The sequence below is a fragment of the Pezoporus occidentalis genome, unplaced genomic scaffold, assembly GCF_034315485.1.
Source record: "Pezoporus occidentalis ecotype Australia unplaced genomic scaffold, CSIRO_AGI_Poc_V1 ctg132, whole genome shotgun sequence".
NCBI classification, from domain to species: Eukaryota; Metazoa; Chordata; class Aves; order Psittaciformes; family Psittacidae; genus Pezoporus; species Pezoporus occidentalis.
The window spans coordinates 357062-382840 of NW_026913126.1; the positions used below are offsets into that span (position 1 = coordinate 357062).

The 25779-nt window shown below is 43.8% G+C and overlaps 1 protein-coding gene across 1 annotated transcript in view; it reads left to right on the plus strand.

The window, feature by feature from the left end:
- The first annotated feature begins 3316 nt into the window (after positions 1-3316).
- Positions 3317-25779, plus strand: part of AHRR (aryl hydrocarbon receptor repressor) — an 89664-nt gene continuing 67201 nt past the window's right edge. Inside the window, exons 1-2 of the mRNA XM_062608948.1 lie at positions 3317-3559; positions 21774-21845. Of these exons, the coding sequence (XP_062464932.1) occupies positions 21784-21845 (62 nt within the window). The 5' untranslated portion in view covers positions 3317-3559; positions 21774-21783. The remainder of the gene's footprint in view (positions 3560-21773; positions 21846-25779) is intronic.

Consider the following 25779-nt stretch of genomic DNA (forward strand, 5'->3'; position numbering starts at 1 on the left):
AGAACTTGCATTCCTGATCATAGTACACAGTTGAGACTGCATGAGTCTGTAGCCTCCTACTAAATGTGTACTGCAAATGCAACCATTTCTCTGTCTATATGTGTTTGTGTATATAGATATGTATATATGTATGTGCATGTATACATTTATGCATGTGAGTGTATAGGTGACCACACTGCTAATATAAAATCAGTATGTCCTGATAACCTTGTTCTCAGCCCTGTGAAATACTGAGCTCTACTTCCAGTCCTACAAAGTATCTAGATGCATTCCTGAACACATGTGCTTATGCCCATGGTTAAATGCCTTGACAGCTCAGGTCCTAGTTCCTCCACATTCGCTGCAAGAGGGAGCAGAGGAGGAGGAGTAAGGAAGGGGCTGACCCTCTGCCTCTATGGTGAGTGATGGAACTTACTGTTCCATTTACAGTTCCATTTTAAAAATAGATGCTGGGCAAGTAAGCAATTAAAATTCAAGAAGGAAAGCAGAACTATCTGGCGGTTGTTCAGTAAGTCTAACTTGTATAATAAAGATCTGCACATAGCTGGTATAAGTATAAACAGTCAGCAGCATGAGATTATGAAAAATAATTCTTGCCTGGCAAATGTAATTACTTTTAACAAAATTTAAAACCCATGGACTGAAGAGAATACAGCAAAACTATTCTCTCTGCAGTCTGGGTCATTCAGCTGTATGTGGAATAAGCTCCCATAAAACATCTGAACTGTTTTGGGGTGTATCGATGCAGACAGGTGCAAAAGGGTCCAAATTCCATGCTGGACATATGCTAGCTCGGCCCTGTTCCCAGTCAAATGAACTCACTAAGAGATCTAGTAGAGTCACGTGAGCACCATATGGTGACACCACTTCCAAATGAGAGCAGGGTCATGTCAGTGAGCTCACGTGTGTTTTCACACACCACAATACCTCCTGGGTCCCCAGCTCTCCTCCGTGGCATTGAGTTCACCAGGAGAAGTGATGAACAATAGTTGCCCTATGACTGTCTCACCATTATCCAGCACTTTCTGGGCTCCACCCCTCCTCCCCAGTTCTTTTCTGGGTAAATCACTCGCTGTCAATGGCCTGGCAGGAGAAACACCATTGTTCCATCTAGTGGAGAGCTATTCAGTGTTGATGGCCTTTGATTTCTCTTTCCAAACATAGGCCTTGCCACTGCCAGATAGGATTTTGATGGTAGGGTTATGCTGGCAAATCCTCCCAGCATAACAGTCTGTAGTCCCCGAAGATTTATTGTGGCCCAAATCAGTCTAACTTACATCAATTGTGTGGATATAATAAGTGCAGACAATACCAAAAGCCTCTCAGAAAATGTCCAATATAAAATAGATACACTAATTTACTGTGAAGGTTACAAATGTAAATAGCATTCAGAAGAAAAGTAAATAACGTATTCATAGTTTGGCACAGACATGTTGCCAATGTGTCACATCCTGACGGATTGGGGATATGTCTGTGTCAAAATATAAATTCCATTTTTGCTTTTTGAATGCCATTTACAATTGCAACTGTCCATGTGGATTAATGCATCTATTTTTATAGCCAAGGCTTTGTCTGGGGAAATGTAACAGAGCAATCAACAGTGATGACTGGTTCTATTTTGCTTGAACAACAGTGTTCAAGCAAACTGGGCTTTTCCATGTTCCACCCACGTGCAGGGCAGGAGCAAAAAAGGGATGCAACCTTACTATGTGGGTACATTTGTCAAAGTGAGGTCTCCTTGCTAAAAGCAAGGCGTGAGTGGCCAAGCCGAAGAATTAACGGTGATTGTGTGGTCAGGTGGTGGGGCGCTGCAAAGAGATCCAGCTCTGAACTGCTGGAAGGCTGAGAAGCCATTCAAGTGCAGTCACAGAGACCTACTGGTGGAAGAAGGGAAGGCTCAGGTACTTTCTAACACTCCTGGTCCTCTCCACTTCTTCCCCAGTAAATTCATGCCCAGGCAGGGCATTTTCATTCAGTCTGTTCCACAAGTAACCTAAGAGTTGCTTTGTACGGATAAACATCTGTCAGATTGTTCAGACTAGATATAAGGAAGAAATTTTTATGATGAGGGTGGTGAAACACTGGAATAGGTGGCTTAGAGAGGTTGTAGATGCCCTGTTCCTAGAAACATCCAAGGTCAGGTTGCATGGGGCTCTGAGCAACCTGATCTAGTTTAAGATGTCCCTGATCACTGCAGGGGGTAGGACTGAATGACCTTTGAAGGTCCTTTCCAACCCAAACCATTCTATGATTCCGTGATTAGCAAGTTCTTTGCTTTCTATACATTATTCTTGCCACCTGTATCTTGATAATTGGACTTTCCCAGAAGGGTTGTCTGTGGATATAGAGCTCAGCCAGCTGGGGGCTGAGAAGCCGCACCACAGTGTCTGGGGCAAAGGCAGGCAGAGCAGGGTGCTGCTGTCTGAGCGGTGGTACCTGCCATGACATCTGCATCCGAGGGGACACATCGGCAATCCAGGGCTGAGGAGCAGGAGACAGTTCCTCCCCACAGCAACCAGTCCCAGCAGTCTGCCGGGGGTTTAACGTTTGGATATCCTCGCTAAAGACTGGTTTTCACTTTGTTACCTTGGACTTTCCCCATCAGCCTGCTCTGGTTTTGTCTGCCCTGTCCTTAACCCTCCCTTACAAGAGCTGCTTTAGGTACTTATCAAGCTTCAGCATCAAAACCACAGGCAAAAGCCAAAGCCTTGCTGACTGGCATCTCCTGTCACTTCCACAAACCAGAAATCCGTCTGCGAAACGCTGGGGAGGGGTGGTGGTGGTGGGGAACCCGCTCGTTAAAAGCCGTAAAATAAAACCATCCCAGCTGTTAACTCCGCTTCCTGGTGAGGCAGGTAAGTGCAGCGCTGAGCTGAACGTGCCGGTACTGCGGAGATGCTCTTTCACCAGGCAAGGCGACAAGCACAAAGAAACCGCACCGGGCAGAGAGCGGGGTGGGCGCAGAGGGAGGGACGGGACGGACCGAGGGAAGCTCCGTCCGGAGCCACCGATGCCGGAGATGTTGAGGCTGCCCCAGACGCCCCGGAGGCGGGAATGACCCCCGCGTTTTCCCTACCAACTTTTCGGGAGAGCCGGGCTCGGCGGCGGCGCTGGCAGGTGCACCGCACCGGTCGTGGGCAGCGGGGCGGAGATCGTCCCTGTCCCCACTCCTATCCCGCAGCGGAGAGGCGCGCACCCGGCGGCGAGGCGCGCTCAGCGCCGCGGCTCCGACCCGCGGTACCCGGTGTCCCCGTCCTCGCCGGTGCCAGCCGCGCCGCCGCAGCGCCCTCTGCCGCCGGCGGGGTGTGACGGCGGCGGGCCGGGGATCGCGTGCGAGCGGCTCTCCGGCGGCTCGCCCTGTCACTCGGCCGCCAGCCCGCCACCTGAATCACGAGGGAAGCGGCGGCCGAGCATCCTCCCCACCCCCGGCGCCCTCCGTCCCGCTGCAGCAGCCCGCTCTCGCACCTCCGCCCCTGCACCGCCGCTCAGCGCCGCGGACGGGGGGCTGATCTTCGCCCGCAGAAACTTTGCACCCCCGGGTCGTGGCGGGGACCGTGGGGTAAGTAAATGGTTGCGTCCCGAGACCTCGCGGTTGGGCGGGCGAGGCTTCAGCCCCGGCTTTGCGGGGGGACCAGGGGACCGGAGCACCCCACGCCTCGCGGTGTCTGTTGGGGCTCCCCTCCCCGGCTGTTTCGGCGGCGGTGGGACCGCAACCGTGCAGGACGCGCGGCGCCCCTTCCACCCGAGCGCCGGTGGCGGTCCGCAGCTCCCGCGAAGCGAAAGCACTGGGAGCTGCCGGTGTCCCCGTGCGGGTGATGCCCGGAGTGCTGCACGGCTGGCCCCAGGGCTCAAACCTGAGAGGCGGAGGGCTTTGCCGGGGCACCTTGGCCCCGTCTGGCCTCACCCATCCTTTTCGCTGGTGCTTCGAGAGACCTTTCAGGGGGAAAGCCCGGAGAATAAAGTTTCACGTTGCCTCCTTGGAGCCCCGAGGGCACTCGCTTGGCCTTACCCGGCGTGGGTTTGCTTTGGGGTCAGGCAGTGCATCCCCCCAAAGCTTCCCTTCTCAGTGGCTTATAACTTCAGAGCTACAGATTCTTGTTGTGTTTCAGTTTGACATAGCCAAGGAGGAAAAATCAGCGAGGGAAGGGCAAAGCATACGTACAGGCTCTCGTGCTTTTCCTCGACTTTGCGTTACTTTCTGTAGTAAACACGAGTTTTGCCCCTCTTCGGGTGAAGCTGTAGTTTTAAGTCTTTATTGAAGAATAACGCAAATAGCATAAAACCAAGTTATAACACATAAGAAACTCTTTCTTCCCCGAAGACGGGCACAAACAATGTTTGTGCGTCATTTAGTGAGTGTCTAGGAGATAGACTATTAAGACCAAAAGAAAAAAAGAAGGAAAAAAGGAAACAAAAGCCAACAGAAAACCCCAAGAATATGCTTGACGTTGTTTGGTAGTTGAAAATTTCAAAAAGAAAACCGGGGCTGTATTTAAATAAAACTGAATGATCTGGTTGGGCTCAGAATTGGTCTGTTGAGAAGAATGTTGATGCACATATGTTTGCAGTAGATAAAATAAAACAGTGCTCTTTTATGAACCGTAGAGAGTGTTATTATCCAGGGCTAAGACTAAATTGTTGCGTGCAAGTGAGAGACTTAAACGACTGACAAGATCAAATTCACTGGCAAGACACTTGGTTAATTTGCAACCAAGAGCAAGAATTCGTTTCCTTGAAAAACAAAGTACCTAATGCCATAGATATTAAGATCCAAAGCCACCAGATCAGGTTTTGACAGTAACTTTAACACTGTTGCTCCAGCTGGCACCCCCTGCACAAGCAAGGGTTGAGGCAGTGCTCGCTTTTCACTGCTGCATCCACCGCATCTCCTCATCAGTGTATGTATTTGTGGCAGCATAGTTGTTTCCATAGTTGACTATAAAAGCGTATTTGGGTGTTCTCCGGTCTCAAGGAGAGACCCGGGTTTCCAGAGGCTGCGTCGGGCCTATGTATAAACACCTCCAGCCTTCCTTCAGCTCTGGAAGCACAAAGCCCCACAGTCTGCAGGGTGAAGATGTACTGAGGTGGACTGTTTCGGCAAAGAGCAGCAGGGAACGGATGCTGGCATGTGGAAAAGCCAGGTTGTTGTGGTCTTGGGATTTTTATTCCAAACAAGCCATAGAAGGGGTGGTACGTTATTACCTCAACTTCCCATCGATTCTGATTTCTACCCAGGAATCGTGAGGAGGAAATGCATTGCTAGGCCCTGTTTGCAGTGCGGATGCTTACGAAAACCAGCCAGGCAATCTAATATTGATTCATCATTTTAAGCGTGCAAACAGACTTAAACTCCACCATGGGGGATTTACTAGTTAGAAGTGATTTTTGTATTTGATTTGCCTTTCTCTAGATATATCTAAAAATATAGAAAAGACACTGTTGGTATCAGGGACTGCACATATGCAGCTGAAGTTGGCACAGCTTTTGCCGTTGTGTTTTAAAGGGGTTTGATTTAAGCCAAGACCCCACTAAATATGGGGGCTCTACTATTGAATAACTAAGGTCTGGTGCCAAATCTTTCCTTAATAGTTGTGGTAATTACTGCTGACTCATGCTGACATGTGAGTTTAATTAGCCCCAACTGGAATGTAAAGGATGTGGGAGTGTCTCTTTGTGCCCAGAGACAGCTAGGACAAAGCAGATTTTGGAGGAAAATTTAAGGAATTGGCAAGTTTGGGTAGGAAGTGTCAGCCAGGGCTTTTTTTTTTCTTTTTTTTTTTACAGTAATGTTTGAATAACCAATAAAGTTGATTCTCAGGAAGGGGATGAATTTGGATAGCATGAGCTTGTCTTCACTATGGAATAACTGGAGTCCTAACTCAGACATTGCTTCTAATTTGACTCATGTCCACACACACATGAACTCGTTGCTGAAGAGTGGTGATGTTTTCAATTTGAGTTGGCTTACCCATGAGGAATAAGCTATAGCTCAGATAACCACAATTCATCAACTGCTAACACAATCTGCCTGAACGGCACAAGTGGGATTTTGCTCAACTCTGGCTGCTCCCACTTGAACCAGGGTTACCTGGAGAGCTGGCAGTGCGTGCCTGCTTCCCTGCTATGGGCAGGCCAAAGGCATCATCAGTTCTGCCATGAGGCAAGCGACGGGATGTTTGTCAAAGTGAATGTTCTCACACAATTCCTGTCTAACTGTGTGTTTATGACAGCTTGCTGGTGGTGGTCACTGTCACCACACAGCCGTGGTAGGCAGGACAGGAGGACTTGGCAGCAGTGCAGTGCTAACTGATGCTCAGAATGGGGCATCGCTGCAACAAGATGTGAAAAGCAAAGAATGTCTACCCCAGAAATTTGTTTTCTGCCAGCTACCACCTGGTACAAGAAAGTCAGTCATATGTCAGAGGTATATGCTGATATATATACATAGGAATAAATCCAGCCATACTTGGATAGCAGAAGCAAGAGCTGCTACTTTGGGAGAAACGGTTTTGTTGTTGGCCTTCTATGCAAATTGCTACTAGGAAGCGCAGATCAGGATTTCTACAAACATTTCGAGGTCGAAGCAAAGAAGGAGGGCACAAGAGCAAATATGCAGTCTTCAGTGTACGAAGTGCATGCTTTTTCTAAGAGGAAGCAGGCTCCTGGGTCTGCCTAAAGAATGAAAGTTTCAAGGTACTCTGCAAGGAATCTGAGTAAGAGTTAGGGACTAGCTGAACATCCTGAGGCGGAAATGCTTTAGGAGTATGTCTCTGTCAGTCCAGAGCTCCCACAGAGCTGTTGACAGTCCTTTTGGATTTAGTTCAATTTACCTTCAGAGCGATGATCTTTGAGGTTTCTAAAGCAGTTGTAGCTGCGTTGTGCTGTCGTCAGCATAAGAAATACACCATGGGTAACTGCAGAATTTGAATGGATGGACTGGCAGGATTGCACAAGTGGGGTGGACAAAATGATGCCAACATAATGCCAACTAAATGCACCCCAAGTATTTATGATCTCCCAAGGTCCTCAGTACCAGTGTGTAATACAACCAGTTCAGTGTAGACATCTGTTCATGCACTTGCAACCCTCAATCACACAGTCAGGCAGCTAGAATTGCAAGGAACCCAGTGTATCTCTTTTACCTTTGTTTGTGAGACCTTACGCAGGATCTGTCGTGGTTGAAACCCAGCCAGACAGCTCATTCACTCACTTCCACCCATTCTTGTCTTCCCCCTACTCCTGGAGGGATGGAGAGGAGAATCGAAAAGAATGCAACTCCCATGGGCTGAGATAAGAACAGTTTAGTAACTAAGGTATAACACAAATCACTACTGCTACCACCAATAATAATAATGATAAAGGAAATAACAAGGGAAGAGAATACAACACCTCACCACCTGACTGACAACTCACCCACCCCCCAGCCCGACCAAGCACCAACCCATACCTCCTCCAACCCCGCAGACTCCCAGCCCTTCCGGCTAACTCCCAGTTACATCCTGGGCATGACGTGCTGTGGTATGGAATACCTCTTTGGTCAGTTTGGGTCAGGTGTCCTGTCTCTGCTTCCTCCCGGCTTCCCCTCCTCCCTGGCAGAGCATGAGGCTCACAAAGTCCTTGGCCAAATCAAAACATCATTGTTATCAGGTCTGTTCCCAGGCCAAAAGTCAAAACACAGCACCGCACCAGCAACCAAGAAGGAGAAAAATGACTGCTACTGCTGAACCCAGGACAGGATCTTATCCTTTCCCTCTAGTAGGTGCCTTCTGGTGTTCAACAGCAGGGCAAGTGCAGGGTGATGGTGTAAAATAGTGTGAGATGGCAGAGCTTAGCAGCCTGTGTCAGGGGAACACCTTTAATCTGAGTGCCTGTGAGCGAAGCATTTAGGCTCCATCCAGGAGCTTGTTGCAGGATGAGACTGCTTTGGGCTGGCCCATACTGTCTACGGTTTTGAATCAAGGCTGCATCTGCAGACAGTGAATAAATAATTTGCATGAATCAGTCTATTAAGCTGAGGCTGCAAAACATGTTGTCTGCCACCGTGTCGTCGACCCTTCCTGTTACTGCAGTGGTGCCTGGTGCACCAAAACTATTGCTCTGTATTAAAGAGCAATATCCATGCATACGTATTACATATTTATTCCTTAAACTTTATTTGCATTGATGCTGAATGGTGGTCATTTCAGTAGGTTTAGCTTGCTGAAAACATGTGCTGCCATAAATCCAAATTTTGTCACTCATTAAGGACTGTAAAAATCCACCACTAGTGGATTCCTCCCTCTTCTGTAACACTGGAGCTGAGGCAGAGTGAGGATGAATATGTGGCAGTTTCGGGGTCATTGTCTTGCTTTCCTGGGAACTGTTTGCTGTGTTTGGTACTATACTGATCCCTGGGAATCATGATGCTGAGTAGCCTCTCAAAATCCTTCCTGTATTGAAACTCCAAATATTATGCTCTCACCTCCCAGTCAGAGCAGCATTGTTTGGAAAGGGGGCTCTTCTTTGCCTCCTCATCTTTCACAGGGATTTGCTTCTCCAAAATGTGTTTTCCTGATGTCTGAGAACTCCGAGTGCATTTGCCAGATCGAGTCTTCCTCTCCTTGCCCTCAGATGAGAAATCCTTCCACAAACACGGTGGGGTTTTTTCTCATTTCAGGCCATTTCTAGACAAGCAAAATTTGCTGAGGTTGTTCTGTGGGTGCTAGAGGTTTCAGGGGGGTATATTGAGAAGACTACCATGCAGGTTGAGACCCCACAGGGGTCTGTCAGAGTTGTTCCATATTTCCTGAATGGCTCGTATGATGAGTTAGAGCATGTGGGCATTCAGCCTGCAGAGGTCACCAAGCTGAAACAGGTTTCAGGCACCCTGGGAGACGAGAGTCAAATTCAGAGTGATTTTGACAGTCACTATCTCCAGAAAACCAAGCAGGATGTGAGTCTGTAAGTTTCTGTGTAAAGGTTTATCTTCAGTCAGCAATAAATCATGTACTCAAGTACAGCACGGCAAACGGCTGGCTAGGCGACACGAGCTAAGGAGAAAAGGATGTGGAAATTTGGTGTATCACAAACTAAACATGAGTCAGTAGCATTGCATTGTTGTGAAAATGGTGTGTAAAAATGGGACTGTAAAAATAAGAGTGTTTTGTCCAAGATTCACGAAGAATCTTTCTTGTCCTACTCAGAACCAGATAGATTCTTAGCTGGAGTATTGCCTCCAGCTAAGCAGATAAAAAAGCTCTCCCCTACATGGCAATAGGAGAGATTCCTGGAGATTTTCACTCTGTGAAGAATTCCTATTTATTGTTTTTCAGGAGTGGATGAGAACCAGTAAATGTTAAACTAGCTGCTTTATTAGTGTCAGGTGGCTTTAGACGGTAGCAAATGCTTCATGACAAATTATATTGTGGTAGGATGTATCCATGAAATGTCTGCTTTTTTATCTTAGAAGCACACAAAAAATTCTGGAAGTTTTGAAGGCAAGAGGTGAAATTTCTCCCCATCTCTTGCCCTAATTATATGCAGTGAAATACTTGCAGTCATTATTTGTTCATGAAAATCAAATTTAATTAATTTTTAAAAATCTAAAAAGGTATGATGAAAAAATTAATGATCGCATAAAAAAATACTACTGTTCAGGTTATTTGTGAGAGTAAATTGTAATACAATATATTATTAGCCATACTTTAGGCTAGTAACAGACATAAATAGTATCAGAAGGCAGAGCTGTACTGCAGACAACTTGCAAATGCATTTAAACATATTTTTTCCTCTGGAGATATGTCTCTAAAACAGTGGAAAATATTTACAATAGAAATTGCCAAAGATTGTCAAATAATGAACAAAGAAAATATGTCAGATGTCTCAGAAACAGAATGGAAATCTGTATGTTATACTCCTTAGAAGGAGAGATTTGTGTTCCTGGAGAGGAAATCGTATACTCATGCTTCCATAGTTAAGGACCTGCAGTAAATTTGAGTACGTGTCCAAACCAAGGTGCTGGAGTAGAGCCTTGTCAGTGTAGCAAACAAAACTACCCAGCCTTTCAACCAGTATAACTTGTTCAGCTACATTTATAATCTCAAAAATAATAGCTACATCAGATTTTAGTTTTACTTTTGTCTTCAGGTTCTGTATCTGACAGAACAGAAACTTCTGTGTTTTCAATCTGATTTTCACATACGTCATTAAACTGAAGACTTGCAAGAGCTGAGCAAAGCCTTGACAACTCGCATGCCAGCCTGGCTCTCAGAGTGCATTTCAAAACTGTGACCTGCTGCTTTCAAATGCTGCAATTTCTTATACCGGTAGCAGAAACATTTTAAAAGACTGAATTGCAGTGATAACAATAATAACATTGTCAGTTTAAGCATCAAGCTAACATAAATTGCTCAGTCTGGGAGAAAACATTTCATATTCATTTCAGTTTTCTCTGCATTCACATTTTCCATCTCAAGTTTTGGGAAAAACAAGTACCTCCTTTTTCCCTGTTTGGGTTTGTTTTCTGTTTTTCTGTGAATCTTCTTTAGATTGGATATAAGGAGGAAATTCTTTCCTGTTAGGGTGGTGAGGCACTGGAATGGGTTGCCCAGGGAGGTTGTGAATGCTCCATCCCTGGCAGTGTTCAAGGCCAGGTTGAACGAAGCCTTGGGTGACATGGGTTAGTGTGAGGTGTCCCTGCCCATGGCAGAGGGGTTGGAACTTGATGATCTTAAGGTCCTTTCCAACCCTAACCATTTTATGATTCTACGATTCTGTATGTAAGCTCTGTTTGACCTGTTACGGGGCTCTTGGCATTTCATCCTTTATTTCCCCTTTTCTTCCACTGAATGACTGAAGAGGAGGAACATAAAAGCAGCAAAGCCAGGAAAAGAGTAGGATTGCATCTTCCTAACAAGTTGATGTTACATGTAGGTTTACGAGTATTTATAAGTATTTTTTCTCCCTGCTGTTCTACTCCTACACACACACGTTTCATAATTACTTTTATGATGAAAAAAATGTCAATCCCCATTTTGCTGGCCTTAGATCCAGCCCTCTTTTGCTTCTTTTCTGGAGAAGATGCTGTGCTGTGTTCTCCTGGTGTCACAGAGGCTCCTCTGAAAGCTGTGTCTCTGAGCCAGATGCAGTCACTTCTTCCCATGCTGTCTCTCATGATATAGAAATATACGAATATATGACATCTACAAGAAATATATAAAATATATGAGCTGCCACATATTTTGACTCCTATTCTGCATTGGAGTGCAACTAAAACCTTTTGAGAAGCCTTTTGTAGAAAAGAAGAAAGGAATTGAGGAAATGAGAGTACAGTTATAGTGTATGGCAGGCTTATTGAAAGACTTAGAACTGGATCTTGTCCTGCCCACAGAGGGGGATCACCAGCTTACTGGCTACTGTGGAGAGTCTCCCTGATTTTGATAAGTGATCCTTTCCTGATAAAAAATCCATTTAAATTAGTTCCGTTTTGGCTTTACGGTAGAAAACTAAACATGGTTCCTAGTGTTTCTCTGTTTCTTTCTCATCTGTTCAATCCTCTATCTGTAGCCTCCCTTTGTATAAGTTACGGTTTCTCATCATGCTGTTGGCATTTGCTCCAAAATTGCACCATACTTCTAGTTTGGACTGGTGGATGCAGGATGATGGATAGTCTTATCAGAGATAATTCTTCTAGTATTTCAAAGAGAACCCCAAACCTCAGACAATCAAAGTCTGGTGAAATGACAAGCAGGGTATTAAAACGTAGGTGGTTGTGAGAGTGACACCAGTAATGCTGGTGAACTTCCAAGAGGGTTTGGAGAACAAGCACAGCTTCATAGTGCAGAGCTATGTTTGCAACCTGTGGCTAGTACTGCAACTCAAAGCGACATGTCTACTTCACCCCATCATGGTGGTGTATGGGTGGTGAAATACGCACTTCCTTATTATGTTGGAACAGGGGAGTGGGAATGAGGACAGAACAACCCAAAAAGCAGCCAGTGCAGGGCCATGTCTGTCTAGTGAAAAAGTGACACAATCCATTCAAAGTGGTACTGTTGCTCTGTTTTTTTATCTAAGAACATTTATCCCTCACATATTTGGGGTAGTGCAGACAAGCTAATGAACTAGACAAACTTGATGAACTAACTAGCAGCCTTATCATGGTAGCACAAAGCTAAGTCTGGGCAGAACCTGTCTGAAAAGTTATATATACACTAGGTAAATATACCTGAGTTGTTAGCTTGTACTGAGCTCTGTGTTGGCAGAATAGAGCTGCTTCCGAAACCTGAATTAGCTATAGGTTGAAGGTGGATGAACTAAGGCCCTATGGTGCTGTACATTCATAGCAGAAATATTTCATCGACTTATCTCCCTGGTTTTAGTCAAATTCGCTATGGAAATGATGCTTATGCTTTTGCAGCATCTGCTTTTCACTCTCCAGAAGTTACTTTGTTTTACCTGTTAGTCAGGTTCCAGCAAACTTAACAGAGGGACAGAGATCTCAAAGATATTATGTTCCTGAGAGTTTAAAGGTGAAACATGCTGCATTAATATCCCTACTGAGAGCAAGATTGCAATGTGAGATTGTCTTGTTAATCATCAAATAATCCATATGCTTCAGACAATGTCTTAAATGCTTCAGCTGTAACAAAGCTTTCCATCACTGCTCACACCTTACTATGGGTAGTCCAGCTGCTGTGGCAGTCCCCGTTATAGAACCATAGAATCAGTTAGGTTGGAAAAGACCTTTAAGATCATCATGTCCAACCATTACCCCAGGACTGCCAAGTTCATCATTATAATATTCTTCTCAGACAGTCTGTGGTGAAGACAATGGAGGATGAAAGTCAAGCCTGGTAGAAAGAGACACCACTAATTATAAAGTATTGTACAGACATACTCCCAATCTGATTTTTTATGTTTTTATATGTCCTGTGGTCCTTATCCTTCCTGAAGTGACACTGTGTACGTGGTAGAAGTGCTAAAAACAGTTTCATTTTAAAAACATCACTTAAAAAACTCTCTTGTGTCTAAACCTTTTTAAAAGGTTTGTTATTTACATCCTCAGAGCTCAGAAAAGTTTCCTTGAGCTTAATTTCAGGGTTTCTTATATAAACAAATAAAGAAAGGAGAGCTGATGAAGTAACTTAGTCCCCAAATGAACTTGTTTGTGAGGGAAGAATAATGATTGAAACTTTTGTTCTGCTAAAGGTTCCTGCATACAGGAAGCCTGTAACAAAGGGCTGCCATGTTTCAAAGTCAAGCACTTGCAAATTAGGAAACTTGGGAGTCCAAGATGAAATGTGGATTCCTCAACTATGTGCACAGGTGCTAACCTTAACCTCATGCTAAAAACAGAAATTGCACATTTTGGTTTTATTATCTTCATTCACCTTGTGGTCCCAGATCTGTTCAAATCCCATGCACACACAGCGCTGTGAATTTTGTTACAGACTGTTCTGTGATAATTGCAACTCTAAGTATATCAAACCATCACTAAATTAATCTTTATTATAGTGTTGAGACATATGGTCTTATTAGTAGAGATAGATGTGAAAGATGTATTCTCATTTACTCAATGCCAAGCACTCAGGGGGTGATTCTTTAGAAGATGCAGCCTTTGCTGTATGTTCATATTGAGTGCAGTCCTGGGTACCTTCAGCTGAGGCACTGGGTGCTCATCATCTTCAGAAATCAGAGCAATGCTGCCAGAAAAGGAGGGTTGATGCCTCTGATGTCGCTGCTGTACTTGTGTTCCTTGCATCACACAGCCCTCTTTCCTACAGCCCCAGCACAGCCCTGCTTCTTTCCCTAAGCTCTCCGAGTAGGGCAGCGGTCTGGCTCCGTGTACTCAGACTTCTTCCTGTAACAAAGGCAGCGACAGCAAAGGAGCCCTCAGGAGACGTGTGCAGGAGACTGCAGCAGGGAGGTGCAGGCCACCTAATTTCAGGCAAAAATCCTGAATTTTGGGTGGTTATTTCGAAGTGGAAAAAAAAAAAAAAGAAAAAAAGAGGAAAAAAAACAGTGCTCCCCAGCGGTCCCTTTCCGGAGTGTTATCGAAGCACAGCTCCTGTCTGCATCGCAGGGATGCTGAGACTCAGGACTACAAGCAGTCTGCTTCTGTCCCTTGTCTCATCTCAGTCTGAACCTCAGACCCCCACGGCTGACTCCTCATTCCCGTGCCTTATGTGTGGAGTCCCTTGTTTCTGGGCGGCAGCGGCTGGAGCAGGGAGAGCACACCAGGATGTGGAGGAGCAGCGAGGAGGAAAGTCTGGCGCTGCCTTTGCTGCTCGGAGGGGAGGCACGTAAAGCGCATGGGGATGCGTATGTATAGTGCAGATGCCTGTAGGAGGAATGAAGGAGATGGCGTTTGCTCAGCTCAGGCAGAACCTATGGATAACTGTCAGACTACAAGTCTCACAAGCACACATACGAACTGGGCTTTTTCAGAAGCTCCAAACATAGCCGAATTTGTACATATTTTCTTTAAAGGAAATTAGAGTGAAATTTTTTATATGCCGTGTCAGACAACCTTAGCTGTGTTGTAAGCCCAGTGTATGATTCCCAGTACTTGCAGAGCACCCTCTGTAAGTCAAACATTACATACCTTTTTGTTAGTCAATTAGCATTTCTAACAGCTCTTCAGGTTTGTGAATTGACCTTCTTCCTTTTCACTGGAGAGAAGATTGAGGCAAAGAAACAAATTTTAGGGCCAGAAAGAGCCACTGTGAACTTGTTTCTGTCTGGTGTATAGCACTGGACCATCAGACATCCTTAAACAAGTTATTCACCACGCACATCTAAGACTCTTAAGGAAGAAAATCTCAGTAATAGAGAGTCCTCTACAGTCCTGGGTAAATTGTTTCAATAGTTATCCTCATTTATTTGTAATTTGAATTTAATTAGCCTCAAATTCTGCAAATTGGATCTTGCTGGAATTAGCTTGACCTCTGTCACGAAATGTTTGTTTCTTGCATAATGTAGTTACTTATTGTGAGGAAGTTCTCTGTTGCTGTTCTTCATGATAACCCAAACAGTCTGAGCTCCTGGACTGTGACTGTGGGGCTCCTTTTCTCAGCCTTTAATCATTTCTGTGACTCTCTGCTTCAGTTTTGGTTTTGTTTTTTTTGAAAGTGGGGCTGGTTGCGCTAGAAACAGTCCTGCATGTTATTTGCAAAGATATACCCAAAGCCAGTATCATAGTTTCTCCTGAAACATAATCGTTCATCAGAAACAGAGCATTTGGCAGAAATGTGCTAATCACAATCAGTTTAGTGACAGCAGGTAGATTTCTATTCTATTGATTAGCTGTCATGAGTGGAAGTATTTTCCCAGTTGCTGCTTGCAAGGTAGAAACAATCCTATGGAAAGCCAGGCTGAGCTCCAGCACCATCACCCCTTCTTGCTCTGCTGGCGAAGCTGTGCCGGGGCTCTGCGGTGCCGTCGGGATGAGAACACAACTTCCTTATTCTCAGGCTGCCTCTTCGAAACTTGTGCTGCTTCAAAGCTGTGGTCTGCAACAGCCTTTTTATGTAGTTCAGGCATTGAATGCATGGTATGTGATCACATTCGGGCAGGAAATGATTCATAAAATTTAATGAAAGGAGAGATCACTGGATAGTGTAATTTGACCTCCTATAGCACCAAAGCTACCAAATTTTTTTTTCCGAGTATGCCTGCATTCAGCCCAACAGCTTGTGTTTAATTTAAGCATAACTTCAGTTAGGGTAAAGTGTACATTGCAGAAAGATATCCGACAGTGATTTTGAGACAACAGGATCCATTAAATCCTTTGTAGCTTGCCCCAGTGTTTGAATGCTCACACTGTTACAAACTAATACCTTATTTCTTATTTACATGTATCTGCCTTCAGCTTCACTTTCTAAGTGCTTGCCACATTTCAGATTAAAATAATTGGTGCCGTATCTTCCCCTTTACTTGAGTAAAGTGAAGTACTCTCCTACATCAAAGTACTTCACTTTATTCAAGTCATCTAATTCTTTTCTCTATGCAAGGCGGTTTCTTCAGCCTGCAAGTATTTCTTTTAGCTTCTCTCCTCACCCTTCCCAATTTCTAACATTATTTGAAAAACACTTACATGGAAGCTGTACACACTGTTCCAGCGTCAGGCTCATTGTATCTGTAAACAGAGGTAAGATCACTTCACTTAAGTCAGCAACTGCATTAGCTGCCTTTGCAGCAGCTCCTCCCACGGTGCTCAGGGTATGGATTGTATTCGTTTTTCACTTTGATGCTTAATTGCTTTCAAGAATCACTGGCATTTCGGGATGCAGTGCCTATTCAGTAGAAATGACTTGCATTCCCTATTTTGAGATGTCTGTTTGCATTTGGCTGTATTAAAATCCGTTGTGGATAAACAGAAAGAGCCTTCCAGGCACTCCAGATTGCTCTGTTTTTCTACATCTCCAGCACTATTTACCACCCTTCTAAATTTTTATAACTTTGCAAATATTATCACCAATGTCTTTGTGTTGAACCTTGATATCTGTAGGACCTTTATAAACACCTTTCTACTCAGCAGTCTGATCTTTCTGTGGTTACTCTATTTTATTTAACTTTATTATTATAAATCTGTGACTAATTCTTTATTTACAGAAACTCTGCACTAAAATACTTCCTTGTGGATTTTAAAAATCAGTACATTGTGCTGCTGAGTTAAATGATGTAATAATACAAGTGAATCCTTTTATCAGCTAGAAGTGATATCTTCCCAGTGAGATAGCTTCACTCCAAAGAGGATGATATTCCCTAGAATTCTGTTAAGTGATGTCATTTGTCTTTCTTATCAGCTTTCTGGTATTTTGCTTGGGATGGACGTCAGCCTTGCCATCCGGTGGTTAGCTGGATTGTTATGTTTCCCTTCTCTGAAGATTGTCATATAGCATCTGCCTTTCAGTCCTTTGGATTTCCCCAGTGTTCAGGGATTCATTATGACTTAATGGCAGCAGTGATTAAAAGCATCTGACATAAGTGAATGATCATGGCCTGCATCTGCCCTTTTTTCCCAGCAGTTCTGTTCCTTTCAGCTCCAGCTCTCCTCTTGCCGAAGCTCCTCAAGCTTGTACGGCCTCTCTCCTGCTGCTGAAGGGGTAGAAGGTTGCTGCTTTGGGTTCATCTTCAGCCTTCTTCAAACATGTGAGGACTCTCAAGTGTTGCAGAGGGAAAGAGAGAGGAAAGAGCACAATTGGTCTGAGCAGCTGAGTGCTGTTCCCCCGGCTTCCTGTTTCTCATTCACAGATGAGGCTGCTGGGCTGGTAAGGGAAGGAGCCCCCCAGCCTCCTGCAGCGGTGGAGGTGGACTGTTCTGTCCCAGCGGTGCAGAGCAGAGCTCACTGCTGTCAGCAGACATCAGAAGAGGGCACAGTCCAAGTGGGACCATGCAGATGTGCTCTTCTTCAGCTTTTAAAAGAAATGTTTTCTTGGCCTATGGTTTTGTGCAGGTCGATAACTTCAAGTGCTTTTTTCAGCTGTATTTTTAGGACCATTGGCCATGAGCTTTCTGACTTTGTCATTATTCCTGTACATTCATACTCTAACTCATTTTATCTGTGTGCCACTACTGGCAGTGGTGGTAGCAGCAGAAGCACTTCTTGTCTGTATGCATATCTAGGATGCTGGTGCTCAGTGGCTGAGGCAGTTCTTCATACCATGTTGCTGTGGTAACCCCTTGTTCTAATTCTGTAGATAGTTCCTGCAGAAAGCCTGAAGAGTGCATGGTTTATTCTCTTTTTGATGCAAGTGCATGATTCTCCTTCTTTTCAGAGACTAGCAATAAATGGGTTGAACACTGTCACCTTTTATGCAGTTCTAGCATACAGCCACCTCCATCTTGGACTTATTTTGTTCATAATAGTCTTCTAAAAAGCATATTATCTTTTCAGTGCTGCAACTTGTGAATTTTCCCGTGGGCCTTTATCTTTCTTAACCAGCAGTTTACACTTCATAAATTCTAGCTCGTATTGTTTGGTATTTATTCCCTGGTTTTCAGTTGTTTGAATACTGAGGTCTTTTTATTTATTTCTGTTCACTGTTGCATATTCATCAGCTGAACCAGAATGGGTTTTAAACTGATGTGGTCCTTTTGGGAAATCAAATGAACTCTTAACTTTCAGTTTTCAGTTGAATTACGCAGTCCAAGTCTTTCTCCTCCTAATTTTGCTCATGAAAGCAAGAGAAGGGAAGTCTAGCATGTGACACTGTTTTGAAATATGAACTATGAGTCATACATTCGTATTATGGACGGAAAGGACTCAGAACATGAAAGTAATACAATATTGTATTGGGTTTGTGTGGCAGGGTTTTTTTGGGGGCAGGCTACAGGGGTGGCTTCTGGTAGAAGCTTCTCTCCAACAGTGCCAATGCCAGTCGGTCCCAAGATGTACACACCACTGGCCAAGGCCAAGCCCATCAGCAATGGTGGTAGTGACTGACTCTGGGATAACATAGTTAGAAAAGGGAACAAAACTGCAAAGGAATCTGAAGCCAGAGAGAGAATGGAGAACATGTAAGAGCAACAGCCCTGCAGACACCCAGGTCAGTGCAGGAGGGCAGGAGGTGATGCAGGCAACAGAGCAGAGATTCCCCTGCAGCCCGTGGTGCAGACCATGGTGAAGCAGCTGTGCCCCTGCAGCCCATGGAGGTCCATGGTGGAGCAGATCTACACCTGCAGCCCATGGAGGACTCCACGCCAGAGCAGGGAGATGCCCAAAGGAGGCTGCAAACCTGTGGGAAGCCTGTGTTGGAGCAGGGTCCCGGCAGGACCTGTAGCCCTGGGGAGAGAGGAGCCCACGCTGGAGCAGTCTGTTTCTGAAGAGCTGCACCCATGGAAGGGACCCACGCTGGAGCAGCTCATGAAGATCTGCTGCCTGTGGGAAGGACTCACACTGGAGAAGTTCATAGAGGACTGTCTGCTCTGGGAGGAACCCTACACTGGAGCAGGGCAAGAGTGTGAGGAGTCCTCCCCTGAGGAGGAAGGAGAGGCAGAGACAATGTGTGATGAACTGACCACATCCCCCGTTCCCTGTTCCCCTGTGCCACTGGCAGGGAGGAAAGAGAAAATCAGGAGTGAAGCTGAGCTCAAGAAGAAGGGAGGGGTAGGGAGAAGGTGTTTCTCAGGTTTGGGTTTATTTCTCATTACCTTACTCTGATTGGTAATACATTAAGCTACTTTCCCCAAGTTGAATCTGCTTTGTCCGTGACAGTAATTGCTGAGTGATCTCTCCCTGCCCCTATCTCTCCCTTGTTCAGTTGAGGAGGGAAGTGATACAGAAGCTTTGGTGGACATCTGGTGTCCAGCCAAGGTCAATCCACCACAAACATAAAGAAATGTGTTTTAATGTAAGGTCTAACAGGAAACTGAAGCAACTCTTTTGACATCTTCACCCTATTTCAGCTTTCCATTGGAGCAGAAAATCCACTGGGGTAGGTGAAATTTTAACTCTCAGACTGTTGCAAAAAATCAGCCTGTAGACTAAACTAACCAGGTCTTTGAGGAGACCTTTGGTGAGAAGACTTTATTTAAGCAAAGGCTGCAGGATAAACAAGCTTTCTTAACCTGGAACAGTATTTGTTGCACTGTATCGTATCATTCTTCGGTTCTGGCCAGGCAACTCACCAATATCAGGTCACATGAAATCGTCCTGGTAATAGGGAAGAAAGAAAGGTTCTGTCAGAGCACAGAAGTGCTCTGTATCTGACACTACACCAACTGGAGGATGACGGGTGTTTCCATCACCAGCTAAAATTGAGAGAAGGCAGCTAATGACTTATTCATCTGATGTCTATATTATGCATCATTTTAGAATGAATTTTCAAGGAAAGAGCCATAAATGGCTGTGGTTAGTTGTGTAATGGAGTAAAAATGGAATGTAGGTTTAGATGATTTTGATAAAGTAAGCTGACAGCTGTCTGTTGTACAAACACCTAATTTTCCAGATGAGGGAAGTATGGTAGACCTAATCTAACTCAATTTAGTGAAGGATGCTGTGCTGCTGAGGACTAGTTAAGAATTGGGGAAAGGAACTGGGTCAACAGCACGTGCTGAAAGGAAAAGGAGGGAAACTACAAGCAGAGTTCCTCAACTATCAGGTTTTATACAATGGCATTTTTACTAAGAAATTTCATGCAAAACCAGATTTGTAGCAATAAACTTCATCAACACAGAAAAGGACACATTTCTCACACAGCAAAAATGAACTGGAGATTAACTGCATGAATGGGGTGCCTAGGCACTTGGCCACTAGAAGTCAGTTCATCCATAAACTGTGAATTCGTTTATTGGAAATGATGCATGAAGACAGAGAACTGTGCATATTAGGTGACCACAGGATGACTGTGAGCCATGAATTGGATAATGGCTATGAAAGGAAAAAAACAGTCATGCTACTATCAAGTGAAATAATTCCCATTAAGAATTAACGATTTGTCAATAAATATGAGTATGTATGCATCTATTAAATACTTCTAGGTTTTACTTACTATACTGTGCATGATTATGTTTATCTGTGCCTCAGACAGATTGACTGAAAGGAGAAAATAAAGGCTTCTAAGATGATAGGAAGAGTACAAAGTTTGTAACATGAGAGGGGAGTAAAAGAGTTTGGGTTGTCCCAGAATAGAAAAAAGAAGGCTGACTGAAGATATGACTGATATTTAAAAATATGCCAATGAGTAAACACGACAGAGGAGGAAGAGCTATTTAAACTAAAAGACAATGTTGGCAGAAGAACAAATGGGCATAAAATGACCATGAACAAATCTCAGCTGGGAAGCAAAAGGTTTCTAGTTATCAGAAAGCTGTCTCTCAATGAAAAGCAAAGCTCCTCTCAACAGTTTTTAATTGAAGTTCAGAAAGTTTATGATTGCATTACATGACATATGTTTCTTCAGTAGCAAGGGATCTGATTCAGTGACATAGAAGCTCCTCTTAATTTTACAACTTACACAAAGCAGCAAATACTCTTGAGATACAGTAACTTCTCAGGCATTGTGCACCCGCTGTTGAACAGCACACAGCAAAACTAAAATACTCTTTCATACAGAAAGATGATACTCAGCTTGATACTCAGCTAATCTCCAGAAGACTTAAACAAACTGAATGGAAAGACTTGTTTCAGAACCTGCAATATCTCTAAGGCTAATGTGCTCAAAGGGAGCAGTAATAAGGTTAAGTTTTGTCTGAAAATTGTCACCTCCATCAGCACTGCATTGGGTCCTAGTGCTAACCACAATACCATGTGTCACTTCTCAAGCTGCAGACAGATATACTTTCAGTCTTTAAAAATGAGGATGTGAGGACCTGGAAAAATGCTGATTTGAATAATTGCATCCTACTTATCACGGTGTCAGTAATGGAACACAATATTGCTGTGTATTAAAAATGATGTGAAATCCTCCCTGCAGAAGTTGATGGATAGTATTACTCATTCTTATTTGTTTAGCTGAGTTTAAAAATGAGCCTAGAAGGGGAAAAAAATTTGGATATCCAATAAACAGGATGTATTTTATACCCATTTTATACCATATCTGGAATGCTTAATTTGAAAAAATGAAAATTGAATATAAACATCAATATTCTAATAATATTAAGGTAGGAAATTGGAATAAGCCTTAATCTTCTATCTTAACTAATGCCACCATGCTTTTTAGTGTTGTTGAATGCCACACTCAAGGAACAAACATTTTCCTCGGCTGAATTTTCTCGGTGCTGTCATTTTGTACAGCAATATGAAATCCAGAAACCTCTGAACTAAGAAACATACTCCTTTTGTTTTGCAGCATCCAAACAATGATTCCTCCGGGGGAATGCCTATATGCTGGGAGAAAAAGGAGGAAACCCATTCAGAAACAGTTAAGTATCATATTCATCAGGAGGTATCTCCCTCCAAATATATGCGCTAGAAATGCAGTAAAAGGAGTTCCTTCCTCTATGGTCCACAAGCACAGGAGAGACGTAATAGCTTTCTCTGCAGTGAGAAACCCCTGGCTGGGAGGCTGGCTTTTCATGGTTAAGACTGGCTCCAGAAAGGATGCTGAGTGTGGGTCAAGCTGTCCTTACCCATCACTAGGTGTCCCAGGAGGAGCCCAGTGGTAGCTGTGGTGTGTACTCATTGTGTACAGAGTACACTGCTGTGAGGAGGGAGACAGTGCTTTTTCCTAGTCAGAAGGTAGTGCTGAACTAAATGTCAGCTGGGCAGTGCCTGGAGGGGTGACTGCTCCAGCTGCACTTCTGTGTTCCCTGGTGCCTGTTCAAGGAGAAGCTGTGTGTCGAGTGGCACCAGCGTGCTGGCTTCCCCCTTCCTTGGCTTAGCCTTGCTTGGGGCATCGCTACGTCCAACATGTGCGAGCCTGGAAAGTGGGTCAGTTCAGCCAACTGAAAAAGCATACTGGTGACTCACTTCTTGCATAAAACACACATCATTTTCAAACCACTATTTACTCTGGGGTTGCTTTCATTAGGAGAAAAGCAGGAGAGAGGAATTGTACGTGTGAAGGCAAAGCAGAAAAAGAAAAATAGCAATGGGAAGTTGTTACTACAAGATGCTTGAAATGGGAGGGGGAGAAGGTTGCTATCGCTCAAATGTAAAATGATTTCCAGATGCCATAAACCACTCTGTGAAATGAAGGTTTTTAATAGAATCATCCCACATCTTCTGTGTTACACTTGATTATATGGTTATGAAACCCACATTTTTGCTGTGTTAAAATTATGAAGTAGCACTGGTGGCTTTCACAGATGATTTAAGGATGAAAAGGTAACTAAAATAGATTTCCCTATTTTTGGTTGTTCAGAGCTTCTAAAAATAACCCACTTGGCTTAAAGTTGTATATATTGGTCCAAAGTCAAAGGGGAGTGTCTCTGAATGTTTGAGTGAGATCTGTTGATTTTGTTCGGGTTTTGGAGAGTAGTTGCACATGAACTACTTGTTCCCACTTAAAAATATCTCTTTTAGTGCAGAATACATCATAGGTGACAATTTCAATAGGCAAAGATAATGACATAAAAAAAAGATTCTTCATGCAAAATCAGTGTTAAATCCAAAACGTATGTAACATTTCGGCACTACTGGTCAAGTATGGATGTGGATATTTAACTTTATAACTGCATGAGGTGTGGACTGCTCTAGTACATGAAATTACCTCTGTGCAGAACTGTTCATGTTCATTTTTGTGAGAAAGGAGGGAGACGTGCAGTTGCTCTGAGAACCATTGAGCTTCATGTTTGGAGTGTGTATGCTAGCTAGAAATTTTCCCAAAGGTCACTTCTAGATAAATGCAATGGTTAAGAGAACCACCTCATGTCAAAGGGTGGGAATGTCCTCATAAGCCTTTTTTTAAGTTCTGACTTCAACAAAATCATAAGCAAAATCCAACATACTTTGATGGAATCAAGTTTTCACCTTAGGAGCCATTGCAGTATGCTACCTTGAAAATAGCTTTGGTATTTTCAGTAGAGGTACCTGAGCATGAGCTTATCCAGCCAGAACATAGAAAATTTTGATTAGGAAACCTGATTTTGATTAAAACAAAGGGGATCATTTGTATTGTTATAATACTGAGCTCCCTCACTGAAGCCAGCCCTCTATTTTCTGTGGTTAGTTACTTACTGCTTGCTGAGGATGGTTTCTCAGTTCCTGGTAACACTGGCCTCTTTCTTATCTGCTTGTGGGCTTGGTCTCTGGTAAGCCTTTCCTGTGCTCATTCCCTCACTCAGGGACTTTCTAACTCTCATCTAAAGAGGCTCTGAATGACCAAGAATGACTGGCTGACAGAGCTCCTTTCACAGGCTATGTCCTTCAGTTCTACAAATCTTACTGACATTTCAGGGCTCCGAGGTATCCTTACTGTTATGCTGCCTCAAATCATTTATCTTGAATTTAGAAGGGTAGACAAAGCCTATTAATTGAACAGGATATTTAGTCACAATTTTCATCCATGTTGTACCATTTTTAGTACAGCTTTTTTTCTCTTACTTGGTAGCATAGTGGATTTTCTGCCATGGCCCTGTTCTACTTTTCCCCTTGCCATTCTGATAATGAATCATGGTAGATGCTGCCACCTGTTCTGGGACAGGTATTTGTTCAGTTGAATAACCTAATTTTTCATAGGAATAAAAGTTGACGGGAATTCTTTGGCCAGTCCTAATGATGGGTCCTGAGTTTTTATCATTAACAGCCTCTAAAATTTAACTTTCTCCTGACAAAGGAATAAGCAATCTCAGGTGCCAGTTTGAGCAGAATACTTTGATTTCTGTACAGATTCATGGATTAGTCCTTTTGCCGGTCAGGATTCCAAGGGCAGAGGTGCAGCTTTCCCCTCTGCAGAACACCTGAGATGTTCATATCTACCCATACTCAGTGCATCCCAGGAAGGCAACTCTCTGCTTCTCCATCAGCTTTTTGTGATCAGGCTATTAAACCAGGTGGTGATCCTGCATATGGCTTTTAATACAGGATGTCACTGAATTATATTGCTCATCATGTTCATGGCTTTTCAGGTACAGACATTCTATTCTGAGGTAGTTTTACAGAACAGTAATGAAAATATATGAAGAAGCTCCACAGGAGAATTACAGAATCACAGAATGGTTTGGGTTGGAAAGGACCTTATGATCATCCAGTTCCAACCCCTCTGCCATGGGCAGGGACACCTCACACTAGATCAAGTTGCTCAAAGCCCCATCTAACCTGGCCTTGAACACTGCCAGGGATGAGGCAGCCACAGCTTCTCTGGGCAACCTGTGCCAGTGCCTGAGCACTCTCACTGTTTACTGTGTCACTCCCCTGTTTAAGTGTTTAAGGGAATTCAGAGACCCACAATACTGTGGAAGAATGTGTGGAAAACTTGTTTCACTGAGGGGATCTAATATGTTTGCATCGTTTTCTCTACACAGAACTAGGAGAGACTGTGTTCGTTAGGTTGCCATTCTTCAGGCAGTACATCAGGTTTAAGTTCTACTTTTATACATGCAAATAAATAGACTCCCCTAGCTGTTCTCCTTTTGCCCCAGAAAGCTGCCAAACAAACCCCATTAGATGTGGTCTACACTAAAGAATTTTGGCTTTTCTGGACTCAATTCAAACACCTGGAGCTCGGACTGATTGAAAATTTTCCATCAGATAGGCTTTTCAGCCAGAGAACTGGATTTTTGACTGAAGGAAACATTTTCTACCAAGTGTTTGTTTCCTATTGGAATCTAACATTTTACTGGTAATTCAAGCATCTGAAAACTAAACCAACACTAAAAGAGATCTTGTTTTTAACCTCAAACTAAAATCACTGTGCTGAAATTAATGTTTATATTAGAGATGCTAAGGCAATGCTGTTACCATTTGAGAGCTCCAGCCACTTCTTCGTCTCAAACCCTGGCATCTTGTAAAACTCTCTCCCTCCAACAAAACTTTTCTTGTAATGTTTTACAGCAACTTAAAGGCAAATTACAGCTGTCTTAGCTCTGCATGTATCAGTAACTGCTCCAAACTGCCCACTTCAGCCAGAACCGTACCAGTGCCAGGGTAAACAGGGACTTCAGGAGGTGCAGCTCTTTCCTGCTTCTTAGTCTGCATTTTACTGTCCTCTGTGGCATAGCCCTTCCTCTTCCTTGAGATCACACTATCCCACCTCTCATTTGCTCTATCAGTTTGATATCTTCTCGACCATTACTTCTGCTTTTGCCTTTCTTTGCTGTAAAGACCCAGAAGAGGTTGAAGATGGCAAAGGTCCCCCTTTCCCTCAAATAGCTTTCTGTCATTTGGTCCTTTTGGTTTGTAGAAGACACCGAACA